This window comes from Oncorhynchus mykiss, chromosome 12, assembly GCF_013265735.2.
Source record: "Oncorhynchus mykiss isolate Arlee chromosome 12, USDA_OmykA_1.1, whole genome shotgun sequence".
NCBI classification, from domain to species: domain Eukaryota; kingdom Metazoa; phylum Chordata; class Actinopteri; order Salmoniformes; family Salmonidae; genus Oncorhynchus; species Oncorhynchus mykiss.
In genome coordinates, this window is record NC_048576.1 from 101,799,863 (window position 1) to 101,818,284 (window position 18,422).

General features: G+C 41.7%; 3 protein-coding genes across 5 annotated transcripts in view; 1 reads left to right on the forward strand and 2 right to left on the reverse strand.

Moving 5' to 3' along the window:
* The window catches only part of LOC110539186 (NLR family CARD domain-containing protein 3-like), an 808,883-nt gene that overhangs the window by 129,454 nt on the left and 661,007 nt on the right, over nucleotides 1–18,422 (forward strand). The window lies entirely within an intron of this gene.
* The window catches only part of LOC110516333 (NLR family CARD domain-containing protein 3-like), a 191,360-nt gene that overhangs the window by 36,751 nt on the left and 136,187 nt on the right, over nucleotides 1–18,422 (reverse strand). The window lies entirely within an intron of this gene.
* LOC118937861 (stonustoxin subunit beta-like) lies at nucleotides 9,023–9,590 on the reverse strand (the record flags this gene model as incomplete). Its single annotated transcript, XM_036939639.1, has 1 exon — nucleotides 9,023–9,590. A coding segment is annotated over one exon (516 nt), but the record flags the coding sequence as incomplete, so codon positions are not given.

Below are 18,422 nucleotides of genomic sequence, written 5' to 3' on the forward strand. Positions count from 1 at the left end.
AAGGGTGTGTTGGACCACAGTGCTGTAGACAGTCAGATCCCCTGATGGGTGTGTTGGACCACAGTGTTGTAGACAGTCAGATCCCCTGATGGGTGTGTTGGACCACCGTGTTGTAGACAGTCAGATCCCCTGTTGGACCACAGTGCTGTAGACAGTCAGATCAACTGATGGGTGTGTTGGACCACAGTGTGGTAGACAGTCAGATCCCCTGATGGGTGTGTTGGACCACAGTGTTGTAGACAGTCAGATCACCTGATGGGTGTGTTGGACCACAGTGTGGTAGACAGTACGATCCCCTTATGGGTGTCTTGGACCACAGTGTTGTAGACAGTCAGATCCCCTGATGGGTGTGTTGGACCACAGTGTTGTAGACAGTCAGATCCCCTGATGGGTGTGTTGGACCACAGTGCTGTAGACAGTCAGATCCCCTGATGGGTGTGTTGGACCACAGGTTGTAGACAGTCAGATCCCCTGTTGGACCACAGTGTTGTAGACAGTCAGATCCCCTTTTGGACCACAGTGTTGTAGACAGTCAGATCCCCTGATGGACCACAGTGTTGTAGACAGTCAGATCCCCTGATGGACCACAGTGTTGTAGACAGTCAGATCCCCTGATGGATCACAGTGTTGTAGACTGTCAGACCCCCTGTTGGACCACAGCGTTCTAGACAGTCAGATACTCTGTTGGACCACAGTGTTGTAGACAGTCAGATCCCCTGATGGGTGTGTTGACCACAGTGTTGTAGACAGTCAGATCTCCTGATGGACCACAGTGTTGTAGACAGTCAGATCCCCTGATGGGTGTGTTGACCACAGTGTTGTAGACAGTCAGATCCCCTGATGTTGTGTTGGACCACAGTGTTGTAGACAATCAGATCTCCTGATGGGTGTGTTGGATCACAGTGTTGTAGACAGTCAGATCCCCTGATGGGTGTGTTGGACCACAGTGTTGTAGACAGTCAAATCCCCTGTTGGACCACAGTGAGGTAGACAGTCAGATCCCCTGATGGGTGTGTTGGACCACAGTGTTGTAGACAGTCAGATCCCCTGATGGGTGTGTTGGACCACAGTGTGGTAGACAGTCAGATCCCCTGATGGGTGTGTTGGACCACAGTGTTGTAGACAGTCAGATCCCCTGATGGGTGTGTTGGACCACAGTGTGGTAGACAGTCAAATCCCCTTATGGGTGTGTTGGACCACAGTGTTGTAGACAGTCAGATCCCCTGATGGGTGTGTTGGACCACAGTGTTGTAGACAGTCAGATCCCCTGATGGGTGTGTTGGACCACAGTGTGGTAGACAGTCAGATCCCCTGATGGGTGTGTTGGACCACAGTGTTGTAGACAGTCAGATCCCCTGATGGGTGTGTTGGACCACCGTGTTGTAGACAGTCAGATCCCCTGTTGGACCACAGTGTGGTAGACAGTCAGATCCCCTGATGGGTGTGTTGAACCACAGTGTTGTAGACAGTCAGACCCCCTGATGGGTGTGTTGGACCACAGTGTTGTAGACAGTCAGATCCCCTGATGGGTGTGTTGGACCACAGTGTGGTAGACAGTCAGATCCCCTGATGGGTGTGTTGGACCACAGTGTGGTAGACAGTCAGATCCCCTTATGGGTGTCTTGGACCACAGTGTTGTAGACAGTCAGATCCCCTGATGGGTGTGTTGGACCACAGTGTGGTAGACAGTCAGATCCCCTGATGGGTGTGTTGTACCACAGGTTGTAGACAGTCAGATCCCCTGTTGGACCACAGTGTTGTAGACAGTCAGATCCCCTTTTGGACCACAGTGTTGTAGACAGTCAGATCCCCTGATGGACCACAGTGTTGTAGACAGTCAGATCCCCTGATGGACCACAGTGTTGTAGACAGTCAGATTCCCTGATGGACCACAGTGTTGTAGACAGTCAGATCCCCTGATGGACCACAGTGTTGTAGACAGTCAGATCCCCTGATGGGTGTGTTGGACCACAGTGTTGTAGACAGTCAGATCCCCTGATGGGTGTGTCGGACCACAGTCTGTCAAAGACATAAGGGTTTTCTTTGGAGACTCCCACCTGGCTCCTATGTAAGGATCAGATTGATTTGCCTACAGATGAAGACTCAGAGGCCAGCGATGGTTGTTCAGAACTCAGTCAGTCTGGTAAGTTGGTGACGGTAGACTGCGGCTGCTTTCGTAAAGCAAGGCAACGCTGTAATGTTGTTGCTTGCTAATATGTGGATTTGTTTTTTAACCTGTATGTTGCATCTTTTATATTTTTCAGGCAGCCTGGAAATAACTGAACAAGGACTAAAGATTCAAGACAGAGACACCAGAAAGAGACGCAAGAAGACTTGGATGCAGCATCGGAGGACAGAGAGGGATGTTCAGAACTCACTCAGTCTGTTTAGTTGGTGAGGGTAGACTTTGAGGTTGGTTACCTGATATGGAGGAAGTCTTTCCTTTTAATCTCCTCTCCCCTACCTTCCCTATGCCCCCCTCCTCTCCCCTACCTTCCCTATGCCCCCCTCCTCTCCCCTACCTTCCCTATGCCCCCCTCCTCTCCCCTACCTTCCCTATGTCCCCCCTCCTCTCCCCTACCTTCCCTATGCCCATTCTCCTCTTCCCTACCTTCCCTATGCCCCCCTCCTCTTTCCTACCTTCCCTATGCCCCCCTCCTCTTCCCTACCTTCCCTATGCCCCCTCCTCTCCCCTACCTTCCCTATGTCCCCCTCCTCTCCCCTACCTTCACTATGTCCCCCCTCCTCTCCCCTACCTTCCCTATGCCCCCCTCCTCTTCCCTACCTTCCCCATGCCCCCCTCCTCTCCCCTACCTTCCCTATGCCCCCCTCCTCTCCCCTACCTTCCCTATGCCTCCCCCCTCCCCTATTGTGTTGGACCACCATTTATATCTGTTTGAATCTTGTCTCTGTTTGTGATTAGAATGAAGAGAGTGACTCCTCAACCCAAGAGGCCCTGGAGCAGCTGTGAGAGAGCATCATTGTGGAAGCATTTGGGAACATTTCAAGCGCTTAAAACTTCTTGTTACTCCTCATCCCGAGTCCGGGAGCGTAATCATCGCCTGACACTAATTAGCATGACGCAACGGACATAAATCTTCCTAGAAAATCTTCCTATTCATGAAAATTACAAGTGAAATATATTGGAACACAGCTTAGCCTTTTGTTAATCACCCTGTCATCTCAGATTTTCAAAATATGCTTTACAGCCAAAGCTAGACAAGCATTTGTATAAGTTTATCGATAGCCTAGCATAGCATTATGCCTTGCTAGCACCAGGCAAACTTGTCACGGAAATCAGAAAAGCAATCAAATTAAATAGTTTACCTTTGATGAACTTCGGATGTTTTCACTCAAGAGACTCCCAGGTAGATAGCCAAAGTTAATTTTTTCCCAAAATATTATTTTTGTAGGTGAAATAGCTCTGTTTGTTCTTCATGTTTGGCTAAGAAATCGGCAGGAAATTGCAGTCACGAAAACAGCGACAAATATTCCAAATTAGCTCCATAATATCAACAGAAACGTGGCAAACGTTGTTTATAATCAATCCTCAAGGTGTTTTTCAAATATCTATTCGATAATATATCCATCGGGACAATTCGTTTTTCAGTAGGACCGATTGGAGTAATGGCTACCTTTGTATTTTACGCGAGAGTCACCATGGGAGCCATCAGGTGACCACTTCCGCAATGTAGCCAGCCGCCTACGGCTATTCTTCAACATAAATGCGTAAAACTATGTCACAATGCTGTAGACACCTTGGGGAATACGTAGAAAGCATAAGCTGGTTGATAGCACATTCACAGCTCAATAGGGACTCATTGGAACGCAGCGCTTTTCAAAATATGGGGCACTTCCGGATTGGATTTTTCTCAGGCTTTCGCCTGCAACATCAGTTCTGTTATACTCACAGACAATATCTTTACAGTTTTGGAAACAATAGAGTGTTTTCTATCCAAACTCAATTAAATGCATATTCTAGCATCTTGTCCTGACAAAATATCCCGTTTAAAACGGGAATATTTTTTTTCCAAAAATGAAAATACTGCCCCTAGAGTCGCCACAGGTTTTAAGAAGGTTCCCGGCAAAGAGGATTGTCTGTTATGTAAAGGGTCAGAACCACTGAGTAAACTAAATATTAAGGATACCTTTCTAATATTGAGTGACACCTGGTCAGTTTGTCATGGAAAGAAAGGTGTCCTTAATGTTTTGTGGAAATTATACAATAATTATACATTTATGGATTTTGTTATATAGCCTATTGTTTTCTCTTTATTCAACCTGCCTTCTACCCACCTGGGGACTGAGGGTTATGAGAGAACCCCCACATCACTAGCTTCTCTTCATTCAACCTGCCATCTACCCACCTGGGGACTGAGGGTTATGAGAGAACCCCCACATCACTAGCTTCTCTTTATTCAACCTGCCATCTACCCATCTGGGGACTGAGGGTTATGAGGGAACCCCCACAACACTAGCTTCTCTTTTTCAACGTGCCAACTACCCACCTGGGGACTGAGGGTTATGAGAGAACCCCCACATCACTAGCTTCTCTTTTTTCAACCTGCCATCTACCCACCTGGGGACGGAAGGTTATGAGAGAACCCCCACATCACTAACTTGTATGTTCTACAGCCTTGTAAAGATAAGGAGGGGATAACTGGGAGGCAGGTTTGCATTTATTGTCTTGCCCTGGAGGCAGTTCAGCAAAGTGGTCACTGGCTGACACAGGCACAAAGTAATACAATCTGATTTTAATCCTACAGCCAATTTTTACTTTGCAGCTGGGGCAAGGGGGCACAAGGAGTTCCCTAAAGGGAACACCCCCTCCCATTTAGCTGAAAAAATATTCTTTAGAAATATTTAACGTTCACACATTAACAAGTCCAATACAGCAAATGAAAGATAAACATCTTGTTAATCTACCCATCGTGTCCAATTTTTAAAATGTTTTACAGTGAAAACACAACATATATTTACGTTAGATGACCACCAAATTCAAAAACACACACAGCGATTTTTCAGTCACAAAAGCATGAATATGGATAAAATGAATCACTAACCTTTGATTATCTCGATCAGATGACACTCATAGGGCATTATGTTATACATGTATTGTGTGTTTTGTTTGATAATGTGCATATATATATATAAAGGATCTCAGTTTACATTGGCGCGTTACGTGCAGTAATGTTTTGATTCCAAAACATCCGGTGATTTTGCAGAAATACTCACAATTAACATTGATAAAAGATGCAAGTGTTATTCACAGAATTAAATATAAATGTATCCTCTATGCTCACTGTGTTGAATTTTTTTAAAACTGTATGGAAAAATAATAATCTGTGAACGGCTCTCAGAACCCAAAGAAATAGCCGCCATTTTGGCATCAACAGAAGCTACAAAAAACACTATAAATATTCACTTACCTTTGAATATCTTCATCAGAAGGCAGTTCCAGGAATCCCAGTTCGACAACAAATGACTGATTTGTTCCATAAAGTTCCAAAAAGCCCATAATTTAGCGACTTGTTGTTAGCTTGTTCAGCCCAGCATTCAATCCTCAAAAAGCACGAGCAATTCCTCCAGACAAAAACTCAAAAAGTTCCGTATTTAGGATGTTTTAAACATTAATCAGCAATAAGGTTCCAACCGGAGAATTTCATTGTCTGAAGAAAAGCATAGGAACGGGAGGACACTCTCTCGTGACCGCGCACAATGAGACCGAGGCTTTCTGCCAGACCAAAGAGCTATTATGAGCCCCACCTTTATAGTAGAATCATACAACCAGAATCTAAAGACGGTGACATCTTGTGGAAGCCCTAGGAAGTGCATGCTCATCCATATCTAAGATGGACAACCAATGGCACTTTTTTCTAAATTGAGTTCTCACATCCTGTTTGGAATTCTTCTCAGGTTTTTGTCTGCCATATGAGTTCTGTTATACTCACAGACATAATTCAAACAGTTTTAGAAGCTCCAGAATGTTTTCTATCCACCAGTAATAATGTTATGCATATATTCCCATCTGGGACTGAGTAGGAGGCAGTTCACTCTGGGCACGCCTTTCATCCAAAAGTGAAAATGCTGCCCCCTAGCCTCAACAGGTTTTTAATATCTGTAGGAAATCACGCCGTTCTGCCTCCAGGTCAAGATTCATGACAAACATCAACCTGCCTCCAGGTCAAGATTCATGACAAACATCAACCTGCAACTGGGAGAAGGCAATGTAAAATCAAAAATGAAATTGTTTTCACAATTAACATGCCTTTTCTTGTTTCAATTATGTTTTATTATGAAAAATACAATATCTTCTTGTATACTTGTACAACTAAATACACTAAAATCACATTTTATTTGTCACATACACATGGTTAGCAGATGTTAATGCGAGTTTAGCAAAATGCTTGTGCTTCTAGTTCCGACAATGCAGTAATAACCAACGACTAACCTAACCCAACGATTTCACAACAATGACCTTCTATACACAAGTGTAAAGGGATAAAGAATATGTACATAAACATACATGAATGAGTGATGGTACAGAACGGCATAGGCAAGATGCAGGAGATGGTATAGAGTACAGTATATACATATGAGATGAGTAATGTAGGGTATGTAAACATTGTATTAAGTGGCATTGTAAAGTGGCTAGTGATGCATTTTTTCCCATCAATTTCCATCAATTCCCATTATTAAAGTGGCTGGTTGAGTCAGTATGTTGGCAGCAGCCACTCAATGTTAGCGGTGGCTGATAAACAGTCTGATGGCCTTAAGATAGAAGCTGTTTTTCAGTCTCTCGGTCCCTGCTTTGATGCACCTGTACTGACTTCGCCTTCTGGATGATAGCGGGGTGAACAGGCAGTGGCTCGGGTGGTGATGATGCACCTGTACTGACCTCTCCTTCTGGATGATAGCGGGGTGAACAGGCAGTGGCTCAGGTGGATGTTGTCCTTGATGATCTTTATGGCCTTTCTGCGACATCAGCAGTGTATGTGGAGTGTATGTCCATATATAATTGTACTATTTGTAATTCAACATAAAAGACGTACAACAAATGATCACATTGGTATTTTAACAGTGTTATTGTTTAAATTGTTTAAATTTAAGAGTTTAAATGTTTAAACAGAGGATCCATCTAAAACAGTATAAAACAACATGATAAACAGAGGATACATCTAAACAGTATAAAACAAGATGATAAACAGAGGATCCATCTAAAACAGTATAAACCAACATGATAAACAGAGGATCCATCTAAAACAGTATAAAACAAGATGATAAACAGAGGATCCATCTAAAACAGTATAAAACAAGATGATAAACAGAGGATCCATCTAAAACAGTATACAACAAGATGATAAACAGAGGATCCATCTAAAACAGTATAAAACAAGATGATAAACAGAGGATCCATCTAAAACAGTATAAAACAAGATGATAAACAGAGGATCCATCTAAAACAGTATAAAACAAGATGATAAACAGAGGATCCATCTAAAACAGTATAAAACAAGATGATAAACAGAGGATCCATCTAAAACAGTATAAAACAAGATGATAAACAGAGGATCCATCTAAAACAGTATAAAACAAGATGATAAACAGAGGATCCATCTAAAACAGTATTAAACAAGATGATAAACAGAGGATCCATCTAAAACAGTATAAAACAAGATGATAAACAGAGGATCCATCTAAAACAGTGTTATTGTAAGAGGTCCTCACAACTATAGGAAGACGCGCATGTGTGTCCAGTGTGTGTCCAGAGTGTGTGTGTGTCCAGTGTGTGTCCAGTGTATGTGTGTGTGTCCAGTGTGTGTGTGTGTGTGTTTGTCCAGTGAGTGTGTGTGTCCAGTGTGTGTGTGTCCTGTGTGTGTGTGTCCTGTGTGTGTGTGTGTCCTGTGTGTATATGTTTGTCCAGTGTGTGTGTGTGTGTCCACTGTGTTTGTGTGTGTGTTTGTCTAGTGTGTATTTGTCCAGTGTGTGTGTGTGTGTGTGTGTCCAGTGTGTGTCCAGTGTATGTCTGTGAGTCCAGTGTGTGTGTGTGTGAGTCCATTGTGTGTGTGTGTGTGTGTCCAGTGTGTGTCCAGTGTGAGTGTGTGTTTGTGTCCAGTGTGTGTCTGTGAGTCCATTGTGTGTGTGTGTCCAGTGTGTGTGTGTATCCAGTATGTGTGTCCAGCAGGTGTGTGTGTCCAGTGTGTGTGTGTGTGTGTGTCCAGTGTTAGTGTGCGTGTGTCCAGTGTGTGTTCAGCAGGTGTGTGTGTGTTTGTCCAGTGTGTGTTTCTCCAGTGTGTGTGTGTTTTTATCCAGTGTGTGTGTGTGTCCAGTGTGAGTGTGTGTGTGTCCAGTGTGTGTCCAGCAGGTGTGTGTGTGTTTGTCCAGTGTGTGTGTGTTTTTGTCCAGTGTGTGTGTGTTTGTTTGTCCAGTGTGTGTGTGTGTGTGTGTCTTTGCCCAGTGTGTGTGTGTGTGTGTGTCTTTGTCCAGTGTGTGTGTGATTGTCCAGTGTGTGTCCAGCAGGTGTGTGTGTGTTTGTCCAGTGTGTGTTTCTCCAGTGTGTGTGTGTCTTTGCACAGTGTGTGTGTGTGTGTCTTTGCCCAGTGTGTGTGTGTGTGTGTCTTTGCCCAGCGTGTGTGTGTTTGTCCAGTGTTTGTGTGTGTTTGTATTTGTCCAGTGTGTGTGTCTTTGTCCAGTGTGTGTGTGTGTGTGTCTTTGCCCAGCGTGTGTGTGTTTGTCCAGTGTGTGTGTGTGTGTGTATATGAGTCCAGTGTGTGTGTGAGTCCAGTGTGAGTGTGTGTGTGTGTGTGTGTGTGTGTGTCCAGTGTGTGTGTGTGTGTGAATCCAGTGTGTGTGTGTGTGTCCAGTGTGTGTTTGTGTGTGTGTGTGTGTGTGTCCAGTGTGTGTGTGTGTGTGTGTCCAGTGTGTGTGTGTGTCCAGTGTGTGTGTGTGTCCAGTGTGTGTGTGTGTGTGTCCAGTGTGTGTGTGTTTGTGTGTGTCCAGTGTGTGTGTGTGTCCAGTGTGTGTGTGTGTGTGTGTGTGTGTGTGTGTGTGTGTGTGTGTTTGTCCAGTGTGTATCACTGACAAAGGGACACTGAGTCGCCATCACCCCAAACCCCAAACCCTGGATAGAGGGGCTCAGTGAATGTGGAGGTGAATGTGATCAGGTGGGTCAGGGTGTCAGAGGAGGCTCTATAGAAGGACAGAGTGCCGGCAGGCCAGTCCAGATACACTCCTACTCTGTGGGGGCTGGAGGAGGGGACGTCTATGGTAGTGGAATTATTATTGTGCCTGGCAGTGTAACGGTTGTCATAGCAGAACAGACTCCAGGACTTGTCATTGTGTCCAAGACAACAGTCCTTAACCTCTCCTCTCCTGTTGATTCCTTTATATGTCACTCCTATAACAGCCCTTCTCCCACTCCACTCTGCCTCCCAGTAACAGCGCCCAGTCAGACCCTCTCTACACAGCACCTGTCTACAGTCCTCAAATCTCTCTGGGTGATCAGGATACGGCTGCTCCTCTCTCCTACATGTCACCTTTCTATTCTCCTCAGACAGAGAGAGGAGTCTGTTTACTGTGTTTGGGTCCAGTGTGAGATCACAGACATCTGATGGATGAAACCAGACACAATATTAGAAATCATCATCATTCACATTAGAATGTTAACTCACTTTTCACTAATTCATTAAATGTAGATGTTTCTAGGTATCAAAATGAGAAGTTAAGGTAACTTGAGACTTGTTGAATGATCATTTGTTATACTGTATGGTAATATAAAACACACTTATTCCCATTAATTACACACATACACACACACACACACACACACACACACACACACGCACACACACACACACACACACACACACACACACACTGTCAAATCAACTCTTTGTAAACTTTTGTGTCCCTGATTTCTGCTTCTGTAGAACTACAGCTGATATTTAATATGACCAAGTAAGTAATGATGTTGGTCTTTGACTTTGACTTAACTTGAATTAAGACTTATTCTTAGTCATATTCTTCACAGCAGTCAACACTCACATTTTCTAAGTCCAGGTTTCATTCTGTTCTCTCCACCATGTTCCACACTGTAGCGTTAAGCAGAAGAACAGACAGTCATTGATGGATACACCTGAACACACACACACAGACACACAGACACACAGACACACAGACACACAGACACACAGACACACAGACACACAGACAGACAGACAGACAGACAGACAGACAGCATTTAACTTTGTCCAAGTGGTGATTAGAATGTTTGTCTTAACTAGCCTGATAAGTCAAACATGTCTGATATGAACATAGACATAAACCCTCTACATACTTGAGTTTCTCCAGTCTGCAGTGTGGATCCTCCAGTCCAGCAGAGAGCAGTCTGACTCCTGAGTCTCCTGGGTGATTGTAGCTCAGGTCCAGCTCTCTCAGGTGTGAGGGGTTTGACCTCAGAGCTGAGGCCAGAGAAGCACAGCCTTCCTCTGTGACTAGACAGCCTGACAGCCTGCAAAGAGTCAAATCATATTAAAATCACACTGATATTCTTTGGTGGTGAAAATAGTGGCAGTATATTTTTTCAACATATTCAGATATATCAGTGTCCTCAATCCTGCCATATCTATTTAGACAGTGAGGTATCAGATTTAGATTGTATTGAGTATACAGTCAACACCATATCTATTTAGACATTGAGGTATCAGATTTAGATTGTATTGAGTATACAGTCCTCACCATATCTATTTAGACATTGAGGTATCAGATTTAGATTGTATTGAGTATACAGTCCACACCATATCTATTTAGACAGTGAGGTAACAGATTTAGATTGTATTGAGTATACAGTCCACACCATATCTATTTAGACAGTGAGGTATCAGATTTAGATTGTATTGAGTATACAGTCCACACCATATCTATTTAGACATTGAGGTATCAGATTTAGATTGTATTGAGTATACAGTCCTCACCATATCTATTTAGACAGTGAGGTATCAGATTTAGATTGTATTGAGTATACAGTCCACACCATATCTATTTAGACAGTGAGGTATCAGATTTAGATTGTATTGAGTATACAGTCCACACCATATCTATTTAGACAGTGAGGTATCAGATTTAGATTGTATTGAGTAAACAGTCCACACCATATCTATTTAGACAGTGAGGTATCAGATTTAGATTGTATTGAGTATACAGTCCACATCATATCTATTTAGACAGTGAAGCTAACATTTTAAATGTGTCTCTATACTCCAACATTTTGGATTTCAGATCAAATGTTTCATATGAGGTGACAGTATATAATGTCACCTTTTATTTGAGGGTATTTTAATACATATCTTTATGTATCTATTCCCCCCCATACTTTGATAATTTGAAGAAGTCGTAAATATTCTGATCAATTTACTTATAGTGTATTAAAGTAATCAAAAGTGTACTATTTGGTTCCAAACTCATTGGTTGCATTTCAGTTTGTTTTGGTTGAGTTTTGGGTTGTGTTTTGCAAAATAGTAACTGAACTGTGGATGATGACTGGAGTAATTTTCTGTCTAAGGGAGTAGATAACTCATTTCTAAACAATACTAAATTAATCCTGATCATGCCTTGATTAATACAAATCATGAATGAATCATGAATAATAACACTAAGAGTTGGTTTGAACAGATCTGAATCAGGACACTAAGAGTTGGTTTGAACAGATCTGAATCAGGAAACTAAGAGTTGGTTTAAACAGATCTGAATCAGGAAACTAAGAGTTGGTTTGAACAGATCTGAATCAGGAAACTAAGAGTTGGTTTGAACAGATCTGAATCAGGAAACTAAGAGTTGGTTTGAACAGATCTGAATCAGGACACTAAGAGTTGGTTTGAACAGATCTGAATCAGGACACTAAGAGTTGGTTTGAACAGATCTGAATCAGGACACTAAGAGTTGGTTTGAACAGATCTGAATCAGGAAACTAAGAGTTGGTTTAAACAGATCTGAATCAGGAAACTAAGAGTTGGTTTAAACAGATCTGAATCAGGAAACTAAGAGTTGGTTTGAACAGATCTGAATCAGGAAACTAAGAGTTGGTTTGAACAGATCTGAATCAGGACACGAAGAGTTGGTTTAAACAGATCTGAATCAGGACACTAAGAGTTGGTTTGAACAGATCTGAATCAGGACACTAAGAGTTGGTTTAAACAGATCTGAATCAGGATACTAAGAGTTGGTTTAAACAGATCTGAATCAGGATACTAAGAGTTGGTTTAAACAGATCTGAATCAGGACACGAAGAGTTGGTTTGAACAGATCTGAATCAGGAAACTAAGAGTTGGTTTAAACAGATCTGAATCAGGAAACTAAGAGTTGGTTTGAACAGATCTGAATCAGGAAACTAAGAGTTGGTTTGAACAGATCTGAATCAGGACACGAAGAGTTGGTTTGAACAGATCTGAATCAGGACACGAAGAGTTGGTTTGAACAGATCTGAATCAGGAAACTAAGAGTTGGTTTAAACAGATCTGAATCAGGACACTAAGAGTTGGTTTGAACAGATCTGAATCAGGAAACTAAGAGTTGGTTTGAACAGATCTGAATCAGGACACGAAGAGTTGGTTTGAACAGATCTGAATCAGGAAACTAAGAGTTGGTTTAAACAGATCTGAATCAGGACACTAAGAGTTGGTTTGAACAGATCTGAATCAGGAAACTAAGAGTTGATTTGAACAGATCTGAATCAGGAAACTACGAGATGGTTTAAACAGATCTGAATCAGGAATCTAAGAGTTGGTTTGAACAGATCTGAATCAGGAAATTAAGAGTTGGTTTAAACAGATCTGAATCAGGAAACTAAGAGTTGGTTTAAACAGATCTGAGTCTGTTTATAGATAGAACTGCCAAAGGGGGTGGAGTTAGCCTTCAGAGTTCTGTCCTACTATCCAGGTCTGTACCCAAACAATTCGAGCTTCTACTTTTAAAAATCTACCTTTCTTTTCACCATCGCCGATTGCTATAGACCACCCTCTGCCCCCAGCTGTGCCCTGAACACCATATGTGAACTGAATTCCCCCATCTATCTTCAGAGCTAGTGCTGCTAGGTGACCTAAACTGGGACATGCTTAACACCCAGGCAATCCTACAATATAAGCTTGATGCCCTCATTCTCTTAAAAAAATTGTCAATGAACCCACCAGGAACAACCCCAAATCCATAACACGGTCACCCTCAATGATATCATCCTAACCAACTTGCCCTCCAAATACACCTCTGCTGTTTTCAACCAAGATCTCAGTGATCACTGCCTCATTGCCTGCATCCGTAACGGGTCTGCGGTCAAACGACTACCCCTCATCACTATCAAACGCTCCCTAAAACACTTCAGCAAGCAGACCTTCCTAATCGACCTGGCATGGGTATCCTGGAAGGACATTGACCTCATCCCGTCAGTAGAGGACGCCTGGTCATTCTTTAAAAGTGCCTTCCTCACCATCTTAAATAAGCATGCCCCTTTCAAAAAATGTAGAACCAGGAACAGATATGGCCCTTGGTTCTCTCCAGACCTGACTGCCCTTAACATTTCAAATGTGGCTCTATTCTCCAACATTTTGGATTTGAGGTCTACAACAAAACATGCTAACCTCTCACCATTACCAATAACAGAGGCTACAACAAAACATGCTAACCTCTCACCATTACCAATAACAGAGGCTACAACAAAACATGCTAACCTCTCACCATTACCAATAACAGAGGCTACAACAAAACATGCTAACCTCTCACCATTACCAATAACAGAGGCTACAACAAAACATGCTAACCTCTCACCATTACCAATAACAGAGGCTACAACAAAACATACTAACCTCTCACCATTACCAATAACAGAGGCTACAACAAAACATGCTAACCTCTCACCATTACCAATAACAGAGGCTACAACAAAACATGCTAACCTCTCACCATTACCAATAACAGAGGCTACAACAAAACATGCTAACCTCTCACCATTACCAATAACAGAGGCTACAACAAAACATACTAACCTCTCACCATTACCAATAACAGAGGCTACAACAAAACATACTAACCTCTCAACATTACCAATAACAGAGGCTACAACAAAACATGCTAACCTCTCACCATTACCAATAACAGAGGCTACAACAAAACATGCTAACCTCTCACCATTACCAATAACAGAGGCTACAACAAAACATACTAACCTCTCACCATTACCAATAACAGAGGCTACAACAAAACATGCTAACCTCTCACCATTACCAATAACAGAGACTACAACAAAACATGCTAACCTCTCACCATTACCAATAACAGAGACTACAACAAAACATACTAACCTCTCACCATTACCAATAACAGACTACAACAAAACATACTAACCTCTCACCATTACCAATAACAGAGGATACAACAAAACATGCTAACCTCTCACCTTTAACCTCAAATAAAAGGTGACATTCTGTACTGTCTCCTAATATGAAACATTATATCTCAAATCCAAAATGCTGGAGCAGAGCACCACATTTAAAACTGTAAGCTTCACTGTCCAAACACATATGGTGTGGACTATGTGTGTCTGGTAAACACATGTGGATCTGGTGAACAGTTATCACTTGTTGACCAACTACAGGAATACTGACCTCAGAGTCTCCAGTTTACAGTGGGGATTCCCCAGTCCATCAGAGAGCAGCTTCACTCCTGAATCCTTCAGGTCATTGTTACTCAGGTCCAGCTCTCTCAGGTGTGAGGGGTTTGACCTCAGAGCTGAGACCAGAGAAGCACAGCCTTCCTCTGTGACTAGACAGCCTGACAGCCTGCAAAGAGTCAAATCATATTAAAATCACACTGATATTCTTTGGTGGTGAAAATAGTGGCAGTATATTTTTTCAACATATTCAGATATATCAGTGTCCTGAAACCTTCCATATCTATTCGGAAAATAGTGTATCATCATAAAAAATGACAAATGATCAAAGTATTGCCTGCAGATAGAAACATGTATAGTACAAATATTATAGTAGACTGACCAGACCAGTTTAAAAAGCAGTATCAGTCAGAAGACAGACAGTGAGGTATCAGATTTAGATTGTATTGAGTATACAGTCCACACCATATCTATTTAGACAGTGAGGAATCAGATTTAGATTGTATTGAGTATACAGTCCACACCATATCTATTTAGACAGTGAGGTATCAGATTTAGATTGTATTGAGTATACAGTCCACACCATATCTATTTAGACAGTGAGGAATCAGATTTAGATTGTATTGAGTATACAGTCCACACCATATCTATTTAGACAGTGAGGTATCAGATTTAGATTGTATTGAGTATACAGTCCTCACCATATCTATTTAGAAAGTGAGGTATCAGATTTAGATTGTATTGAGTATACAGTCCACACCATATCTATTTAGACAGTGAGGAATCAGATTTAGATTGTATTGAGTATACAGTCCACACCATATCTATTTAGACAGTGAGGTATCAGATTTAGATTGTATTGAGTATACAGTCCTCACCATATCTATTTAGAAAGTGAGGTATCAGATTTAGATTGTATTGAGTATACAGTCCACACCATATCTATTTAGACAGTGAGGTATCAGATTTAGATTGTATTGAGTATACAGTCCACACCATATCTATTTAGAAAGTGAGGTATCAGATTTAGATTGTATTGAGTATACAGTCCACACCATATCTATTTAGACAGTGAAGCTAACATTTTAAATGTGTCTCTATTCTCCAACATTTTGGATTTGAGGTCAAATGTTTCATATGAGGTGACAGTTTATAATGTCACCTTTAATTTGAGGGTATTTTAAGACATGTGTTTCAATATTAAAAATGAAAACAATTTATGTTTCCAGTCTCCCCATTTGAAGAAGTCTTAAGTATTCTGAACAATTCACTCATAGTGTATTAAAATAGTCAAAAATTGTGTTTTTTGTCGTAAACTCGTTGGTTGCATTTGCAGTTTGTTTGGTTGTGTTTTGGTTGTGTTTTGCCCAATAACAAAATGGTGGATGATGAGTGGAGTACTTTTCTGTCTAAGAGAGTAGATAACATGTTTCTAAACAATAATAAATTCATCCTTATGATGCCATGAATAAGAAAAATCATGAAAGAATCATGAATAATAATGAGTGAGAAAGTTACAGAGGCTAGAACAAAGCATGCTAAACTCTCACCATTACCAATAACAGAGGCTACAACAAAACATGCTAACCTCTCACCATTACCAATAACAGAGGCTACAACAAAACATGTTAACCTCTCACCATTACCAATAACAGAGGCTACAACAAAACATGCTAACCTCTCACCATTACCAATAACAGAGGCTACAACAAAGCATGCTAAACTCTCACCATTACCAATAACAGAGGCTACAACAAAACATGCTAACTGCTCACCATTACCAATAACAGAGGCTACAACAAAACATGCTAACCTGTCACCATTACCAATAACAGAGGCTACAACAAAGCATGCTAAACTCTCACCATTACCAATAACAGAGGCTACAACGAAACCTCTCACCATTACCAATAACAGAGGCTAAAACAAAACATGCTAACCTCGCACCATTACCAATAACAGAGGCTACAACAAAGCATGCTAAACTCTCACCATTACCAATAACAGAGGCTACAACGAAACCTCTCACCATTACCAATAACAGAGGCTACAACAAAACATGCTAACCTCTCACCATTACCAATAACAGAGACTACAACAAAACATACTAACCTCTCACTATTACCAATAACAGAGGCTACAACAAAACATGCTAACCTCTCACCATTACCAAAAACAGAGGCTACAACAAAACATGCTAACCTCTCACCATTACCAATAACAGAGGCTACAACAAAACATGCTAACCTCTCACCATTACCAATAACAGAGACTACAACAAAACATGCTAACCTCTCACCATTACCAATAACAGAGGCTACAACAAAACATGCTAACCTCTCACCATTACCAATAACAGAGGCCACAACAAAACATGCTAACCTCTCACCATTACCAATAACAGAGGCTACAACAAAACATGCTAACCTCTCACCATTACCAATAACAGAGGATACAACAAAACATGCTAACCTCTCACCATTACCAATAACAGAGGTCTACAACAAAACATGCTAACCTCTCACCATTACCAATAACAGAGGCTACAACAAAACATACTAACCTCTCACCATTACCAATAACAGAGGGGTTATGATCTTTGTTCTTCTGTAACTTTCTCATTCATCATTATCCTCGATTCATTCCTGATTATTCATCATCATAGTAGCATTCACATGAATGTAGAAGTGTTCAGAAACATCTTCTATTCTTCCTGACAATACAAGTGAAGTGACTCCAAAATGACAGGACATTATTCACCATTCAGTTTCTATTTGGAAAAACATCCAAAACACAACCAAGACAAACTGCAAATTAATTCAACAAGTTAGTAGAATCACAAGATTGATGTAATCACTGGAGGCATGGAATATGGGACCAAATACTAAATGTATGACTACTTTAATACAATATAAGTGGATATAACCGAATAATTACGACTTTTCAAATGGGAGAACTACATACATAAAGTGCTTTCATATCTGATAATACTGACCTCAGAGTCTCCAGTTTACAGTGGGGATTCTCCAGTCCATCAGAGAGCAGCTTCACTCCTGAATCCTTCAGGTCATTGTTACTCAGGTCCAGCTCTCTCAGGTGTGAGGGGTTTGACTCCAGAGCTGAGACCAGAGAAGCACAGCCTTCCTCTGTGACTACACAACCTGACAGCCTGACAAAGATATCATCATTACCTTCTGTCCTTCTGTTCACCTGATTTAGAATTCCTCACAATCAAATGTAGACCGCATTATCTACCAAGAGAATTCTCTTCGATTATAATCACAGCCGTATATATCCCCCCCCAAGCAGACACATCGATGGCTCTGAACGAACTTTATTTAACTCTCTGCAAACTGGAAACAATTTATCCGGAGGCTGCATTCATTGTAGCTGGGGATTTTAACAAGGCTAATCTGAAAACAAGACTCCCCAAATTTTATCAGCATATCGATTGCGCAACCAGGGGAGGAAAGACCTTGGACCATTGTTACTCTAACTTCCGCGACGCATATAAGGCCCTGCCCCGCCCCCCTTTCGGAAAAGCTGACCACGACTCCATTTTGTTGATCCCTGCCTACAGACAGAAACTAAAACAAGAGGCTCCCACGCTGAGGTCTGTCCAACGCTGGTCCGACCAAGCTGACTCCACACTCCAAGACTGCTTCCATCACGTGGACTGGGAGATGTTTCGTATTGCGTCAGATAACAACATTGACGAATACGCTGATTCGGTGTGCGAGTTCATTAGAACGTGCGTTGAAGATGT